Source organism: Branchiostoma lanceolatum, chromosome 14, assembly GCF_035083965.1.
Source record: "Branchiostoma lanceolatum isolate klBraLanc5 chromosome 14, klBraLanc5.hap2, whole genome shotgun sequence".
NCBI lineage: Eukaryota > Metazoa > Chordata > Leptocardii > Amphioxiformes > Branchiostomatidae > Branchiostoma > Branchiostoma lanceolatum.
Window position 1 is genome coordinate 13966572 of NC_089735.1, and position 17928 is coordinate 13984499.

At 40.7% G+C, this 17928-nt stretch overlaps 2 protein-coding genes across 5 annotated transcripts; one reads left to right on the top strand and one right to left on the bottom strand.

Annotated features, from left to right (window-relative positions):
• Positions 1–2428: 2428 nt before the first annotated feature.
• On the top strand, positions 2429–4225 carry LOC136448760 (protein rolling stone-like). Its single transcript, XM_066448407.1, has 2 exons — positions 2429–2446; positions 3482–4225. Exons 1-2 carry the CDS (start codon positions 2429–2431, stop codon positions 4223–4225), a joined length of 762 nt encoding a protein of 253 aa, XP_066304504.1.
• A 448-nt stretch (positions 4226–4673) lies between these two features.
• Positions 4674–15923, bottom strand: LOC136448308 (tyrosine-protein kinase receptor Tie-1-like). Of its 4 annotated transcripts, none has more exons than XM_066447700.1 (19): positions 15636–15923; positions 13793–13858; positions 13193–13334; positions 12624–12728; positions 12385–12461; positions 10701–10831; positions 10285–10392; positions 9970–10072; positions 9743–9872; positions 9235–9386; positions 8697–8845; positions 8216–8373; positions 7859–7995; positions 7493–7662; positions 6856–6996; positions 6532–6649; positions 6032–6131; positions 5548–5647; positions 4674–5101 (listed from the first exon to the last, which is right to left on the bottom strand). In XM_066447700.1, the coding sequence occupies exons 2-19, from the start codon at positions 13854–13856 to the stop codon at positions 5081–5083; spliced, it is 2106 nt and encodes a 701-aa protein (XP_066303797.1). In that variant the 5' UTR covers positions 13857–13858; positions 15636–15923; the 3' UTR covers positions 4674–5080. The 4 variants fall into 4 exon arrangements, with proteins under 4 accessions (XP_066303797.1, XP_066303795.1, XP_066303796.1 ...); XM_066447698.1 differs by lacking the exon at positions 15636–15923 and adding an exon at positions 15251–15380; XM_066447699.1 differs by lacking the exon at positions 15636–15923 and adding an exon at positions 14261–14392.
• Between the last annotated feature and the right edge of the window lie 2005 nt (positions 15924–17928).

Genomic DNA, 17928 nt, shown 5'->3' on the forward strand with positions numbered 1-17928 from the left:
TTCAAAAGTTCATCGGAAGTACGCCAACTCTTTTCTGAGCAAGCCGGACATGACGTCAGGAAAAAGGGACGGGCACAAAGATACGTGGTCGTCTGGATATTAGATATGGCCTAAGACAAAAAGTCTTCATAAACTGAATAAAGACTGAGTATAATGCTTGCTACACATTCTTATTAGATTACATCAACTGTTCAAGCCTTGATCTGTTAACAGGATGTGAAATATGCAAATGTCTTCGATTTTGTTTGGAATGTCATCACCTAGCGGTGGACAAAAAAAATGCAAGGGTCAGCAGGGGTTTGCTAGGGTCGGTCGAGTAACCGAAAACACAACATTTTCCCCTAGGCCTAAGTCAAAGACAACTCTAATCCCATACATGAAATTAGCAAGACTATGTTGAACTAGAACGAGAGAGAGAGTGTGTGCGTGTACGTGTGCGCGCCTGTGTGTGGGTTTGTGTGAATGTGTGCGTTCGTGCCTATGTGTGTGATTCTGAGAGGGTGTGTGTGCATGTGTGTGTGTGTGTGTGTGTGTGTGTGTGTGTGTGTGTGTGTGTGTGTGTGCGTGTGGTGTGCGTGCGTCCTTTTGGATCACATCATTTTAATTCAAAATTTCAAACAAAATTGGCCCCTGTAGTTACAGAATAAGCTGCCAGGGGGCCCGACCCTATATCACTTACTCTCTGCCCCAAGAGCTAATCAACACCTAAAAACACCAACCGAAGTACATGCATGTATGTCAAGAACACGAGCTCAAGCTATTTATTCCAATTTTTATTCCAAAAAAGTATTTCAATCGAAAACCGTGATAACTAATTTTACACGTGATAACGTCTGTCACAAATGTATCCCATTATTTCACTAGTAAGACAATTTGTGAAGCCTTATTAGTAAATTTTTGGGATAGCACTCCCTTATCCCATTAATTTACTATAGGAGATATTTAAATAACTCTTGTTGGTAAATTGTTGGGATAGCACCCCCTCATCCCATTAATTTACTATAAGAGATATCTAAATAACTCATATTAGTGAATTGTTGGGATACCACCCCCTTATCCCATCAATTTACTATACAAGAATTAACCTTACAAGTGTATTGTTGGGATAGCACCCCGGCCCTTATCCCATCAATTTGCTATAAGAGATATCTAAATAATCAAGTCTAGAACACGAGATATCAAAACCTGAAGTCCTGGTGCAGTACCGTAGAAAGCCGCTAGGACCCCTAGGGCTACAAACACACACACACACACACACACACACACACACACACACACACACACACACACACACAAACACACACACACACACACACAGAGAGGCAAACGACACAAAAAAACATAGTTTTCTTGGCGAAGGTAATTACTTTTGAGCCGGGTTAAACATATATCATTATGTTCCCGTCTGTGCTAGTCAGGGTCTGTTGTTTTCGTCAGTATGATAAATGAGAGTGTGAAACGGGAGGCCCGTAAACTTGGTCGAGTGTGAAATGTCAACGAAGGCTCAGTGTCAACAGGTTCAACAACAAACACTGTCAAACCAGTCTGCAACATAAGACATATGAGTCTGTGTAATACTCTTACAGAACCCCCTCCCTACAGATATTCAAGTGCCTGGCCAGCTAGCTGTTGAGGGCTAACAGGAGCATGGCAGTGCCGAATAATGTGCAGTACCATACACAGAAGAAAGACTGTCAAGACTATGCATGATGTGCAAAATGACAAATAAACTGTCAGACGTAACGTTAGACTACTAATACCAGCTCAGAAAAGAACACGAAATAGCCATACCTTCAAGTGCCAAAGTTATCAACCTACAATTGGTGTGTTCAAAAATTCGTATTTTCCTAGAACTATCGCAGAATGGTACTTGTTTCCATCAAGTACTGTAGGAGCACCCTTACTAGCTATTCAATTCAATTCAATTCTTTATATGAATAACTTTAAACAACGTTTTTGTACAGCTAGATTAAGTGCGTGTGACAGGCCGTTTAGTGTAATAACGAGCTGTTTTCGCGCCGAGTGCCTGCGATGCTGGTGTGTTACGCCAAAGTGCATTTATACCGGATATACAGTTACGAATACAGATTTATGTAGGTGGCGGGTTAGACTAGTTCAGATCAGTATACTTGTGGTCACGCTACCATGCACCGCCATACAACAGGACAAACTGACTAGACTCAGGTGCTCTACGTTATTTGCAGTCTGACTTATGCGTGATCATGATTTGTTCTCTGTACTGTAAACGTCGCACAGTCGTGGGGAAAGTTCACTACACATTATGTAGACTGTTGCATGTCCAATAATGAGCCACCTGCACAACATAAGTGAAGCATTACTACTTGTTCGCGATCGTCAAGTTAGAATGTCACGATTTTGAGTTACCATTTTGAGTTATAATAATCAGCATTGAAAACTTTGTTAAGACATGGTTCCAACCAACGAGGTTTGATCTAGATTGACCCCTTGCTCGAACTTAAACAATATATAACGTCGTTGTCAATTGTTGGTTGATTTCTGTTTGTTAATGTTTAAATTTCTGTTGTGAAACAGAGCATGAACAGCTGAGTACATTGTTGGTTTGGAGTGGCCGCATACATAATCTCATCAAACAACGCATTAGACCTTAGAAGTCAGCACTTAGGTCGCTTTAAAGGAGTCCTAAAGTCCAGATGGGGAGTTATTTTCCAATAGATGATAATTTTAGGAGGTGATAATGAGTACTTTCACAGCATACGATAAAGTACCCACTAGTCCGGTGCGCATAAAAAAGCATTCGGTATTCTACTAAATTTACCAGGTGACCATCTATTTTCTAATTGATTAGATTAAACAACCTCAGCCTATGGCTGAATACAATGTGCCTGACAAGGCCTCACAAAAGTCAGGTTACAAAAAGAATTTCAGGGGGATAAGAAAAACTCGTATTGTTTTGTGTTCTTTTATATCTTATCAACAACCGGCCTTCTTATTGTGTTTATCACCCCTCATTTATGCCAAAAATATTCACAACTAGACTTCTACGACTTCATACCTTCGCATTACTCTGTTAAACTTTATGACTAGCGTATTACGACGAGATATGAAAAAAAAGTTCTGCTGCAGTACCGTAAATAGCCGCTATGAGGTTCATTCTCGGCCTGAACCTTCGTTTTATCTGACACCTACCCCCTACACAATATCATAAAGACCATCTGCTATGAACATCTCTAGTTATGCCGTCTACGAACACACATAAACACGCATACTCACAACCACACATGCAAATAATAGAAAATACTGTATAATCTTCTTGACAAAGGCAATAAGATATTTCACAGCATAAACATACAAAGCGAACCTATAAATATCACACCCGTATTCTCTACCAGCAAAGACTGCGATCGCGATCTCTACCGATAGAATTGCAGCAAATATTAGGTGCGTGTGTGTAAGTTTTGTGATTATTTTTTAAAGGCTCTATACCCTTTCTTTCCCCCAGTGGTCGTCTAGCCAGAAGCTGTTCGTGGCGTATCGTGTGGTGTGTGCCGTCTTCACTCTTGCCATTCTGATCTGGAGCGTCCCTACAGACAGCAACAGGTGGATCACCTTCTACTCCAACTGGGTGTACTCCACTCTTACCCTCCATTTCTGCTGGAGCGCGGTCGTCTGTCTACAGGATTACCGCAAAGCCGCAGGCCATGAAGGGCCCTCGGAAAGGACACTCTACATCGGTTGGGTGATATACGACATGGCAATGGCCACGTCGTTGACAGTGTCGGCTGAATATTGGTTTTCTCCCTGGCCTGTGACTATAGGCCTTCGTAGTATTCTCCGCCACGGGTTGAACTCGCTCATGGTTGTGATTGACCTGTTGTTGTGCGGGTTTCCCTCACGGTTGAACCGTGTGGTGTATCCCGTGATCCACCAGGGTGCCTACTGCGTATTCGTGGTGTTCTACTGGTTGGGTGGGTTCCGAGGGTACGGCGGAAAACAGTACATCTACTCTTTTGCGGACCTGAATACAGTCCCACTCCAAACTGTGATCATCATGTCTGGCAATACCTTCTTAGTCATGCCGGTGTTCCACGCACTGGTATGTGCCTTGTATCGGACACGTTTGAAACTACTGAAGAAGTTCAGAAATATAAACACTTACGAACCTCCAAAAGGGATGCCAATTCAGACTTTAGAGACAGAGATCGTCAACGACAAGATTAAGGAAATCACTGTTACCCAGGTCTAAGTAGATGTGGTGGTATTTGAGACCATATAATGAGAACTTGTTTTTTCAACCCAGGCCATACTGATCCAATCATATGGATGACATCATCTGGTACCTCAAAACTGATGCAAGCTTGCGAAACAAAGTTGTGGGGAAAGTGCCTTCATATATACTTGCTCAGTATCCTATATAGATGTAGATGTAGATGTAGATGTTGGTCACAATAGAGGCGGTTTACGGTCGTCATCTTAGGAAATATGACTGTTGAGTTTATGCCATACTAAGTTGGTGAATTTCTTAAATGGTTTCTTATTCAGGGTTATTGTACCGGACTGTACCAAACTTTGGTGTATCTTTTTTGGACTAACTATTGTGATCATATTCAAATGTTACCTATAGTGACTAAGGTTAACTGCAGTTACATCCATCGTATACTGTCACTATTCTCCACCTATGCTTACAGTTAAAATTGTTAGAAATTTTCCAAATATAATATCTGTATATGGTAAACTCGTCCCTACTATAACATGTGATGTTCTAGAAAGCTACACAGATTGAACATGTACGCTATCTAACGAAGTAATAAAATATACATACATTCTAGATTGAGTGCCTATCTTGAATGGGTCTCCTTGGTGCTAGTTTCTACGGTAGAAAATTTCTCTAAAATGCTGATGTTAAAGAACATTTACTTGATGTCTCAATATGTTAAAAAACTGAACGAGAAAGTAACCAAAACTGAACGAGAAAGTAACAAACAGCAAGCTCAAACTTATCGACACCCTACCAAGATAGAGACAGAATTCATAAGCGCGTTGCAACTTGGAATCCTCAGTGAACACAGGCTTGTACGTCGATTCTGCCAATTACTCCTTCTTAGATCTCATGAAAGAAAGCCTGTAGCATTAGATAGAAAATTTGAATAATTATTCCAACTGCTGAATGATGAAGTCTTAATCACAGAAGATAACTAGTGAGCCAAGAGATCAGTAAAAATACAGATTATGTAATATTTGACTAATCAAACATTGTAGACACTTGAAAAATTTCAAGTGTCTCTTTTTGTTATAAAATTCCGAAATTCCTCAGAAAAAAGAGATCTACTGGTCACGTTTTGTCACTTTAGGGTGCTGCAATGTATAAATCCAATGCATCTATTTGCAATAGCTAGAAAAAAACAAATATGGTGCCCCGACAAATACAAAGAGGTCAAGGGATAGGTGAGGTGAGGTGATATAATATGATATGATTTGATATGATATGATATGATATGATATGATATAATATGATATGAAAAAGGTACCTATACTTAGAACATCTATGAAAACAGTATTATCCCCTACCTTGTTCTGTTCCAGCAGCTGCTCCAACCTGTCCTCCATGACGTCAGGTGTGGGCCTAACATCCGGGTCGTCCAGCCAGCAAAGGTTCATTAGTTCGTACCTAAGTCAGGCACAGAAAACACAAACACCAAATTCATCTTTAGACCTCAATGTCGCTGGGGTTATTTTTAAATCCTGTAAGCATTGACCTTTTTTTGTTTAAGAGCATAAAGGCGAGGATTTGGTACACGTAACATTTTATAGTGATTGAGTTGCTGGTTACGAAATACGCAACCGAAACAGATAACGGTTGTCAAATTTGGTTTTAAAGATCACAAGTTGAAAGATGGAGCAAAACAAAGAAAGAAAGAAAGAAAGAAAGAAACAAACAAACAAACAAACAAACAGACGGACGGACAAGCCTTTTTCGGATATGAACCTTCAGAACAGGATTGACGTTTTCATTAGACGCACACATTCCAACACCAAAGTTGTTTTTACTTACAGCTCGTCCGAACAGCCGTTCGGTTTCTGCAGGCGGTACCCTCGGCGCAGCCTCGTCACCAGAGTCTCGTACCCACAAACCTCAGGATAAGGGGTCCCTCCTGGAATTTTACAGTTCGTAAATTAAGAACAATATCATGAAAATTAGATAAGCGTTATCTTCGTGAAGCAGAGGAGGATATTACAAACAAGCAGCACACAGTCTGCTCATCTATATCCCCATTCGCGATGTTTTGTTATTTATCAAAGCATCTGGGATCATGACTGTATCGTAGAGCTGAGATACATGATAATCGCTTTTTAAGAATTGTGTCATAAAGGCAACTGACGACCAAACAAACTTGGAAATTTGGAATGAAAATACAACCATCAGAGACAGTTCTTTGCCAATATCAATCCCAGGAGTTACGGATTATTACATTGTTAATGCTTTTAGGGGCATTCTGAAATAAAGATTATTGCCGTCAGCATTTCATGCAAGATTGACACAGAGGCACCCACCCAAAGTTGCTATCTCCCACAGCACGACTCCGAACCCCCACATGTCGCTCTTACAGCTATAAACACCCTCGATCAGAGACTCTATCGCCATCCACTTGATAGGGAGCAGCAGGTTGGTCTTTGGGAAAATGCCATGTTGACAAAATTGATACGGTTCAGCGAATGACATGTTCGTCATTATTCACAGTTTTTCAAAAAGGGGAACGCTATCAGAGAAAGACAAAGATCTACGATCTTATTTGATTTCGATATCAACAAACAAACAAACAAAATTGATTATTTTCTAGAATGAATTTTACAGAGAAAGTACAGTAGAGTGCCTACCAGAGGGTGCCTCATGTACTGTGTCGTCACGTACACGTCACGGGCCAGTCCGAAGTCGGAGATTTTGGCGACCAGCCGTCCGGCCTGGCCGCCCGGAGAGGACAGGACGATGTTCCTGCACGCCAAGTCACGGTGGGTGATCTGGGAGGAGCGATCGCAAGCAGAGTTTATAGTTGAGATAGAGGCGCTGGTCTAATGTACGCCATGGGTACATCCATGGCTGTGCCTATCGAAGTGTACAACAAACATTACATTTAGAGACAAAATACTGTAAATGCATTTTAACTTTAATCTAAGTTCGCGTGATTTTTATTTCGGGCTAAGGCGAAAATGAAGTCTTCGCGTTGGTTTAAAGTTCGCGGCAGGGCTATAGTCAGATACGCGGTAAAAGGCTCGCCGCAAAAACCGCGAACATAAAAAACTACCGCGAATATTTCTGCATTTACAGTATCATTCTTTGCTATAATATCAAGGATGCCCGTTTATAACGCGGCGCACTAGATTTATTCTATCCAACATGATGGTAGTTGCCGAGATTGCTGCTTTAATTGGGAACTGCAAGTTCATATATAATCTGATCGTACAAGGTTATTAAGATGATTTTCGAGTAGAAATGTTCTTGAAAAACATGAGGTACCCGACGGCGTTTGAGCTCGAGCATCCCCCGGGCGATGTCGATGGCCACCTCGGTGAGCTGACGTCCTAAGCCCGGCGGGATGCCTGCATGGTGTCGGTTGTTCTGAATGCTCACCAGGTACCAAAGAAACTCTCCTGGCTCAGCGTACTCAACAAGAATGTACCGTGGATCTGAAGAGAAAGGATGAGCATTGTTTATGATACGTGGAAGTTATCATCATAATCATAATAATTATGGATTAAGGAATGTTTGTCCTCATATTGCTCATAAAGAAGCTTTAGCGGTCCACTGCTGAAAACAGAAGATAACTCCAATCTAAGCAGAAATGCGAGATCTTAACTAATCATACAACGTTTCCTCGTGTACCTTTCTTTTTCACTCCATCAATCACAAGTCCAATCAGACTGACGATGTTCACGTGACCTCCATCATCGTTGACTTCCACCAGCAGGCTCGCTTCCTTCGCGAAGTCCCGGTAGGTTATCTCGTTGGCTCGATCCACCCTGTAGTTAAAGAGACGATACATTTTCACAAGAAGTCAAACATGCCGCATCCGTTTGCTCAACTAATTTCACTAATCTACACTTAACTGTTTTCATTGATTTCAAAATATTTTTTCCTGCAAATATGGATAGAAGGAGGAACAGGTAATTGATGTAGATTTCAACTGCTTTTTGTCTGTTATTTTGTTGTTCCGTTCAGTTGTTCAAACGTTAATCTTACCTGAGCGTCTTGGCAGCTACAATGACGGCCTGTTGTCCTTCTTCCCTCAGCACGCCCCTCCTCACGTGACCGAACTCTCCCTCTCCGATCAGCTCCTCCAGGAACAGGTCCTTCCTGTCCTTCAGCCATGGCTCCATCTTCTCAGACCCAACGATGTCCTGGGGAACAACATACGACAGTTAGGATGCTCGTTTATGCCGAGCAAGCTTAGTCATGAATTAGTGCAAAAACAATGAGCTTCTGGTGGTAATGTCATAGTTGTACTTGAACAGACCTTGATTGACTTAGAGGTTCATCTGTGTTGGTTGTTTTTCATAGTATAGAGACAAACGTTTGTTGAAACAAAGACAGGAAGGAGCTTCGAATAACAGCCGTCCTACTTCCCACTGCATATTTCTCAGAATTCAAGATATCGTATCAACTACAAATGTAAAAAAAAGGTAAAGAAATAGAAATAGGACTCTAGACAAAGACTCAGTACCTCAAGGACTTCCCTGAATAACTGAGTCGGGTCTAACTTGTATCTCAGCCGCTTGACGATCCGCACAGCACAGAAGGCTGCTGCCATCAGAGCAACCACGAGGACCGCTGTGACTGAGCCAACGAGCTTTGCATCAATGGGTACAGCCCCTGTTACAGAAAAAAGAGATTTAACAATGATTCTATATACGATGAACAGAGAAACTGTAAAATGACGAAATGCTAGTGTGTGTGTGTGTGTGTGTGTGTGTCTGTCTGTCTGTCTGTCTATGTATTAACACGATAACTCGAGAAGTTTCTTCCGCCAATGCCTTAAAAGAATCCAGGAACCACAATATGCTAATACATGACATACATGTACATTGGGACATTGAATCTACACCTTTTGAGTCAGTGAATACAAAATTGCTAGCTACAGCTCCCTGTACGTATATTTTTGATATGATATAACCACAATAGGGCACTTCCTGGACTTGTGGCATTACATTTTCTTTTTCAGTTCTGACAAAATCATTACAGTTATCACTGTTTCCTCTCACCCGTTCTAAAGGTGACGAACCTAGCCTGTCCCCTCCTGCCGTTGGCAACGGTCACGACTGACAGGTTGTATGCAGTTTTGGGCTGCAGGTTGGACAAAGTCGTTCTCACACTTCTTCGGGTTTTCTCCGAGAAAGACACATCGATCAGAGGACTGGAATGTTATTATTAAATATGGTCATTTTTACACCAATAAAATCTGAAAAAAAATAGATAAAACTGTATGATTTTTTTGCCTATCTTGCTCGCGCTCGGAGGCTAGCTACATAAAGCTAATCAAAACAAAGAAAGACGTGATAATGAGATATGTGTGGCTACTCTAGTTTCACACCCATATGTTCTGAACCTAAATTTGTTGGGTTCATCATTTTTGTGGTGGAGAGCAGTCCCATTTTAAAACCAATTCTACACGAATTTCGTTACCATGCAGCTTTGATAGCGTTATGATTCTTAAAGGCTCTGACAGCAACAAGGCATTCAAAGCGTATCTTTAAGACTGGTGCCCTGTACCTGGTGTGCTGTGATGAAGTCGCCTGTATTTGGAACAAGTCTACAAACCCTTCCGTCGGTGGAATCAGGTTCAAAGTCACGGATGTCGATTCCGCGGTGACTATGGACAATTTTTCCACCGAAGAAGGATCTGAAAACACAGGGAAGCTGATCAGGCACAATTCTTATACATGAAATGATATTAAGCACCACACGTTTATATCAAAAGTATAACGTCGTCTACCCACCTGTGGTGATGATGGCTGCGGTCCTGTAATCAATCATGGAATCACCTAAAGGAAAACCTGTCTTGACTTTGCGGCTGTTAATGCCGACTGTTCCCAATTGAATCTGGGGGGGGGGGGATATCAAGATATTCTTGTTATTCCTAATTTCAATTTTACATTAGGAAACCATTCTAAATGCAGAAACTTTCGTTGTCGTCCAGATTATAAACATTCAAGCTAATTTTAAGCTTTTGTAATCCCATGACTGTAGTCATTCTAATGATTTAATTGGTTGATGGATGGACGGAAAGCTAGACCAATTGTACTTGCACTAACTTGATATTCTTTTCCTGGTGTAAGTCTGAAGAATGTTGCCTTCATGTCGGTCTCGTTGTAGTAAACCTGTGGAGTGTTAGAGTCGATCTCTCGTGGAAAAATGTCGAGCTGAAAAGGCAATACTCTCATTCATTTATTAGTAAGAATTACTAGCGAAAGCTGACTGTTGTAAATGACTGTAACTTTTTCCCAAAACGTCTGTCATATACTGCGAAGCAAAGTTTGTAATGTCTAAAGTTAAACTTTGCTTCAGAAAATCAAAAACCCTAATCAAATCAAGAAAAGTGTATGGCAATAGCTTTTCATGAGCATTATAATCCTGGGCCATACATTGTATAAATCATGAAATAAATTCTATTAAACTATTATGAAATCAGATCTACAAACGTTTATGTGAAAGGAGAAAATGTGAATACCTTGTAATATGAGAAATATATGACGGCAAAAGTAGTGCGACGAATCTGTTCCGTAAAGTTCGCCCAGGTGACTGTGATTGTGCTGTTGGTGACTGATGTGGAGCTGAAGTACCTATCACTTGCATCGGTCGCTTTGTATGATACAAAAGACAATTAGATACAATACGTGGGGTCGTGTGGCGCAACGGCAGTGCGTTCGGCTCAGAACCAAGAGGTCCCGAGTTCGAATCCTGTCATGTCACCGATCTTGTGCCCTTGGGAAAGGCACTTTACACGACTTTCCTCACTCCACCCAGGTGTAAATGGGTACCTGACTTCGGTTGGGGAAGGTTGTATTAAGGGTCACCTGGTGGCGCCGAATGGCAGCCGCCCAGACCCTTGCGACAATTCCACATAATGCAAGTGTGGATAAGATATGTATATGTTGTGTATTATGTGAAACCTGTAAACCCTGCATTAATTCAGCGCTAGAAAGCCATTGCGGGTAATTTCTGACCAATAAAAAACATTCTTTATGTGGCACAAAAAGTACCACTGCTTGCAATGGAATTCAATGCTACTCTTCTACTCAATACACGAGGTGCACATATGGCCCGATGGAGCATATGAACATCTAGATTATATACTGACAGTTATTCAATTCGGTCAAAGCAATGCTTATGATCTACAGTTATAGTAATTGTTAACACACTTAGGGTTAATTCACAAAATTATGTTTTGATTAAGTTAAACAATTCTGCATTAACCCTATCCAGACTGGGGGGGCTAAAAGTGCCCGCGGCAACTTTGACATCGTATTACTGCCAAACGATGTATGCTACGACGACCAAACTTGGTGACTTTTCCTAAAATTTTGTTGGAAACAATTTTATACTAATGGTTAAAGTTTATAATTTTTCATGTTGCCATGGCAACGGGTTTCTGACAGGCATTTTATGCAAAAATCATTAATTTTTTGAAAACAATGATATTTCTCAGGTTTTCTTGCACAACTACACTAGTTTTCCTACATGTATAACATTATATGTAATCAGATGTAACTTTCCTGATTTAATATTCATAATTTATGCTAATTTGATGACGTAATCAGTCAAAATCCAAGATGGCGGACTATATCACTATTTAAGGTATCAGCAGGCTTTTTTGCCTTTAAAACCGTCAATTCCTGACATTTTCTTTAACAGAAACATTTAGATTAACGTTTCTAGTCTATTTTCAGTGTCCTTTGGGGTCATAAGTGGAAAAAAAGGATTTTTAAAAATTTCAAAATGGCCGATCCAAGATGGCGGATCCCAAGGGATCGCTAACAACACATGACGTCACTCTATGGCGTCATTTTGACGTCAACGTACTTACCATTGACGTTGTATGCCTTGCACACCTTAAAATGAATAATACAAACCGTTTTGTTTAATACCTTTAGATATTACGGGAATTCCCTATTTAGCCAATAAAATCACATCGATGACGTCATAATTACGTCATATTACGTCATAACGTCACCAAAATTACAGGAATTATAAAACTTGACGTGAATATCACTCCCTGCAAATTTGGTGATGATACATCATACCGTTCGGAAATTATGAGGGGGGGGGCCGAATCAGCCCCCCCCCAGTCCCAGATATACCAAAAAAGCCCAGTCTGGATAGGGTTAAACAAAGAAACGTTAAAGGACACTTACCATTGATACCAACTGTACGTATTGCCTGCAATTCTCCACAGCTTTTGGTGCCATTCGTTGTCACAATAGTGCAGTTGCTGTGGAAAGAGTGACATGAAACACAGGGTAATTCAATTTATACTTTTTTTGCATATATACAGCTAGACTGACGACAAAGTGTTGAAATGTTAGTAATTTTGCCGTATATTATAAAAATACCCACATAGATTGAAAAGAGTCGTTGTGAGAATTATAATTACCGGCAGTAGAAGGTGCCCGGGAGTAAGCCATTGAAGGTCGCCTCTCTCAGCTCGTATATCGGGATTTTTTCTATCTTTGGTTTCCATGGTAGGTACACGTCACTGCTATTGTTGTTCGCAAATACAAAATTGTTATAATTGTGCAGGGGTAAATAGGGTGTTCGTTGTTGTCTTCGTCCTTGTGGTGCCTAACGCCATTGTAAAAAGTGTACATGTGTGCTGTTTACACACAGGGTGATTGCTATACATCTAAATAACTCGTTCTTGATAACGATCCGTTGGATAGTCAAGTCAAAGTTTATTGAACAACGATTGTATCAGGTACAATGTAAGGCAAAGATAAAATACTACTGGCTACTTATATCAAACTACTAAAAGCTATAGGGAGTTTCTATTCTATACAATGGTTAAGTTGTAGGTTGTACAATGTTCCATTTCAAACTACATGAAAGCACTATCTATATACTATTATCAGAGGTAGATAATATCAACAGGAGATACAATATGGAGCCGTATATGTCAATTCTACAATTACATGATGAGGAGATGAATGTCTTATGTTTACCTACCAATTTCTGATCGTGCCGTTGACCTGATGCATTTGGACCACATACTTCACGAAAGAGTCGTCCACGCCAGTGTCGTCCCAGGTCAGCCGAATGCTGTCCCTCGCAAAGGTCGGGTCAGCAGTCCACTTTCCAGCTGAACGTACTTTTAAAATTACAATTCGATATTGTCATATTTAGAGACTCATATTTATAAAACATATAAAAAGATAGATTTCTAAAGGGGGGACGATCGTTTCTCGACCCAACTATTGTAACAAATGTACATTCCCAACCAATGTATGAAGGCAAACCCTGCTCTCAAATACTAGTACATGTCCTGTTTGCAATTTGGCAGACTGTCAAAAAATTCTGTAGTAAGCCTTATTTTTACATGATTATGACTGTGGAGGAAGAAATCACGGAAGAAGATATGTGTATTTACAGTAAACAAAACGTTTTCCTTACGAAGTTAGGCCATAACTAATGATAATCTTTATCGGTAGAATGGCGGTTTTATTATTTTATATCAACAAAAGACATTGTTGCTTTATGGCAGACTGCATCTAACGCACAATAATATATACGAAAATATCATCATGAAGCATGTTCTCTATTACTTACCAACGAAGAAGAGCAGAGTCAGGGTGGCTGCACGAAACAACGCTTCACTGCGAGATTTGTACATGTCTGGGTTCAACAAGAGGGCACTGTTTATTAATATTGTTCGTACCCAACACGAGTAATGGGATAAGACAGTGCAGTACAACACGCAACTAGTAAAAGGGTCATCAGTTAAACTGGTCCATGATTAAGTCCAGATCAAGAATCCGAATGGGTCTTCAGTCTGGTGTACAGGTACGCCCAGGTGTGCATATCAAGAAGGGCTGAGAACAAACTGCAAAGATCCTCCATGTTCGATGTATGGAGTGCGAGCTACCGAAGTTGGAAAGAACCCTTGGAGGCCGGTACCTTCTTGCTGTTGTAATCGTCTACTTGGCTGTCTTTTCGCTGCGCGGACGACCAATGTTTAACACGAAAAGCATCCTATGCTTGTACTCTACTAGAAATATAAATAATAGGCGTTCATACCTGAAATGCAACACAGTGAATACAATGTGGCCAGCAAGAGCTTGATGCAGTTCACCCTAACGTCCAACTAACTTCCCTAGCCTTAGCACCGTCATATAAGAACTTCTCCGCCAGCGTATCCCCCACAAAGAAGTTATGCGGAACTATGGTGTTATGTTACACTTTGCAAATCAAAACAATGCTTCATGTATACAGGTGACAGTGACTTTGGGGCCCAGAGAGGGTGTTTTGATATGCTAGATTACTTAGTACCTTACAAGAAAAGAGTTAAATATCCTCGCACGGTCCTGGTCTGAGGTAAAACACTACAGTCTTTCATTAATCGTGAGAAAATATAAGCATGTTCTCTATTACTTACCAACAAAGGAGAATAGAGTTACGGTGGCTACACTAAACAACGCTTCACTTCACTTTTTCATCAATCCTAAGAATGTTCTCTATTACTTAGCTACAAAGGAGAGCAGCGTCACAGTGTTTACAATAAACAACGCTTCGCTAAGAGCCATGTACATGTCTAGGTTCAACAGGAGGGCATTATCTATTGTCTGTGCCCAACACGAATAATGGGATAGGGCAGTACAGTACAACAAGCACCTAGTAAAGTTGTCATCAGTTTAACTGGTCCATAATTAAGTCCAGATCAAGAATCCGTCTAAATGAGACGCTGGGTCGTCAGTCTGGTGTTGAAAAATCATCAAGTCTTTTAAAATTGCTCAGGTAGGCCCATGTGTGCACTTTAGGTGTGAATTTAGTCGATCAGTTCTTAAGGTCAAGAATCTTTGAGAACTCATGCCCAAGATCCTCCATGTTCCATGTATGCAGCGTGATATACAGAAGTTGGAAAGAACCCTTGGAGGCCGGTACCTGCTTGCTGTTGTAATCGTCTACTTTCTTTGTTGTCTTTTCGCTGCGCGGATGACCATTGTTTAACACGAAAAGCATCCGATGCTTATAATCTACTAGAAATGTAAAAAAGATTGGTTTTCATACCTGAAATACAACACAGTGGCCGGCGAGAGCTTGCTGCAGTTTACCCTAACAAAACCCGACGTCCAACTAACTTCCCGGCCGTCTTATAAGAACTTCCCACCAGTGTGTTTCTCACAAAGAAGGTATGCGGAACTATAGTATAATGTTACAATTTGCAATTTAAAACAGTGCTTCAAGGTGTGTACAGGTGGCACTGACTTTGAGGCCCAGAGAGGGTGTTTTAACATGCGAGGTTACTTGTTACCTTACACGAAAAAGCTTTTCCCGGTCCTGGTCTACAGTGTTTCATTAATCTCGATTTTACTCCTTCATTGCGTACGCAGTCTGCTGCTTTACACTACTAATGATTTTTGGAGTTTCTTTTAACACAACCAGGTAATCTCACCTGCTGACGTTTCGGTGTCTGTCAGACACCTTCTTCCTGACTGGAGTACTGCTTCTCACCGCTATAAGTAGCCGATGTAGGTGGCGTTCTTGCGGCGAGAACGTAATCCCAAACGTGGCTGAGCTTGTATCCCCCCTCGTCTCGGTTCATCACTAGTGATGACTTCCTGATCCATACTGCCTCCTTAATCCAACGAATGCGTCTGTTGTCCTCTCTGTCTATTACTTTGGCCCCCTCCCAGTCAATGACGCAGTTGTTTCTAGCAATATGGTCCGTGACTGCAGATTTCTTTTCTTCTTGTTGGCATACATGTACAAACTGTACCTTTCTAGACAGCCACCATGGACGTACTTGCCCAAGAAACTTGTAGATTTTTATGTTTATGTGGTGTGGTCAAATCATGTTCCATGGACACGATATTGTATCGGTTAGATCAAAAGAGTGGAGAAATAGAATGTTCTCTTTGATAATACCGCACAACTGTAATTATAATACTGCATGATACCGGTAACTGCCCTTTATTTAATGACAACTGAAAATCGCCAATTTTGGATATTGTCTGCGGCAAATCGGTAACTTTGGAGAAATCGTAGAGGATGTTTTTAAAGATGAAACTATATACCTTTAGTTAGAAATATGTACGTAAGCGACTAGAAAATTAGTATAGAGGTCAAAACTTGTAATCTTTAGTTCAGTAAGAAAGAGAGCATCATTGTGTAACATATTTCTTTTCGAGAAGATGTCCCTATCCCTCTCCCTCTCACAAACAAATTATTATAAGGCATTTAAATGGATAATTTTCAGATAAGCTGAACGCGCCTGTACAACACCCATCACATATTTGAAACACGTTAAAGGCTAAGAAACTGTCATTTAATCAAGCGTCGAGGTAAAAAAAACGAAACCCAATACTAGAGTTCCACGAACACGTTATCTTCGCCAAATAATCAAGGCTTATTGTGGAGAGTGATTAATATTTACATGCTTATCACCCCCTGCAAACTTGATCATACACCATACCGTTTGAAAGTTATGATGGGGAGGGGGGGGGGGTAGAATGAGTCCAGTCTAGCTAGGGATAAAAATCATTTCTTGGTACAGGACTAGTATATGTGTATGGTGTGCTGATATATGTTATAACTGGACATCCAAAAAATTGAAAGTTATGATTAAATGGTACAGTCAATATATATGAAAAGAATAAATCTTTATTCAATATCACACATTTTGCAAGACATAGTACATGTGACTTTTCCATACGGTGCTATCTAGCAGTGGTGCAGTTTTGGTGCAGTGTACTCTCTGGGCAGAGGAGTGGGTCCGGCTGGTTTTTTACATGTTTAAGGTGTTTTTGTTAGGCTTTCTATTTGGTCCCTTTTTCGTTATGTCTCCAACCGTGTGTTGGACAAAAATGCCTAAACTGAACATCTGCTTGGAGTGTAGTGGGACTGTCCCATGTGTTTATTTATATGCCCCATCTGTTTATTTATACTTTTAGGCAAGGCCCTCTGTTGACCTGTTTCGGGAACACTCACATTCCCCATTATGAACTGTAGTGAATTAACAAATTATCCTTACTAATTATGCAGATTAGCTCCTGATTTGCATAAATAGTCATTGTTTGTGTAAAGCACCATCTGAGCTCTCTACATACCAAACTTCACGACGATCAGTCGACCCCTTCTCAAGTTATTCTTATCCGAAGGTCAAAACAAAACCACCCACTGCAGTTCCAAACAAGACGCTAGGGGGCCCAAACTTACACAACTTAATTCCTGTGGCATGAGCTATCAACCACAGAAAAAGCATGACCATAGCACTTTCAGAAAATATGCTCCAAAATTTTTAAGCTCCGCTGCAGTACCTTAGGTACCTGCTAGAAGGCCCATTATCGAACTTGACCTTCCTTTCTGTAAACCCTACCCATCCACTAGATATCATACAGAACCATCAACAGCTTCTCGAGTTATGTTGTCCACAAGAAAATACACATCCACACAAAGCCCGCTGCAGGACCGATGGAAAATGCCAGGGGAATCATTTTTGAACTTGACCTCCATTTCCACAACATCTACACACCTACAAAAAATCATGAAGATCCATCAACGTTTCCGTCACTTTTTTTGCCTACATACAAACACACAAAATTTAAGTCCGCTGCAGTACTGTTGAAAAACGCAAGGTAAACCATTTTCAAACTTGACCTTCCTTTGTACAACCACTACACACCTACCAAAAATCATAAAGATTCATCAAAGGTTTCTTGAGTTATGCTCTTGACATACATACAGAC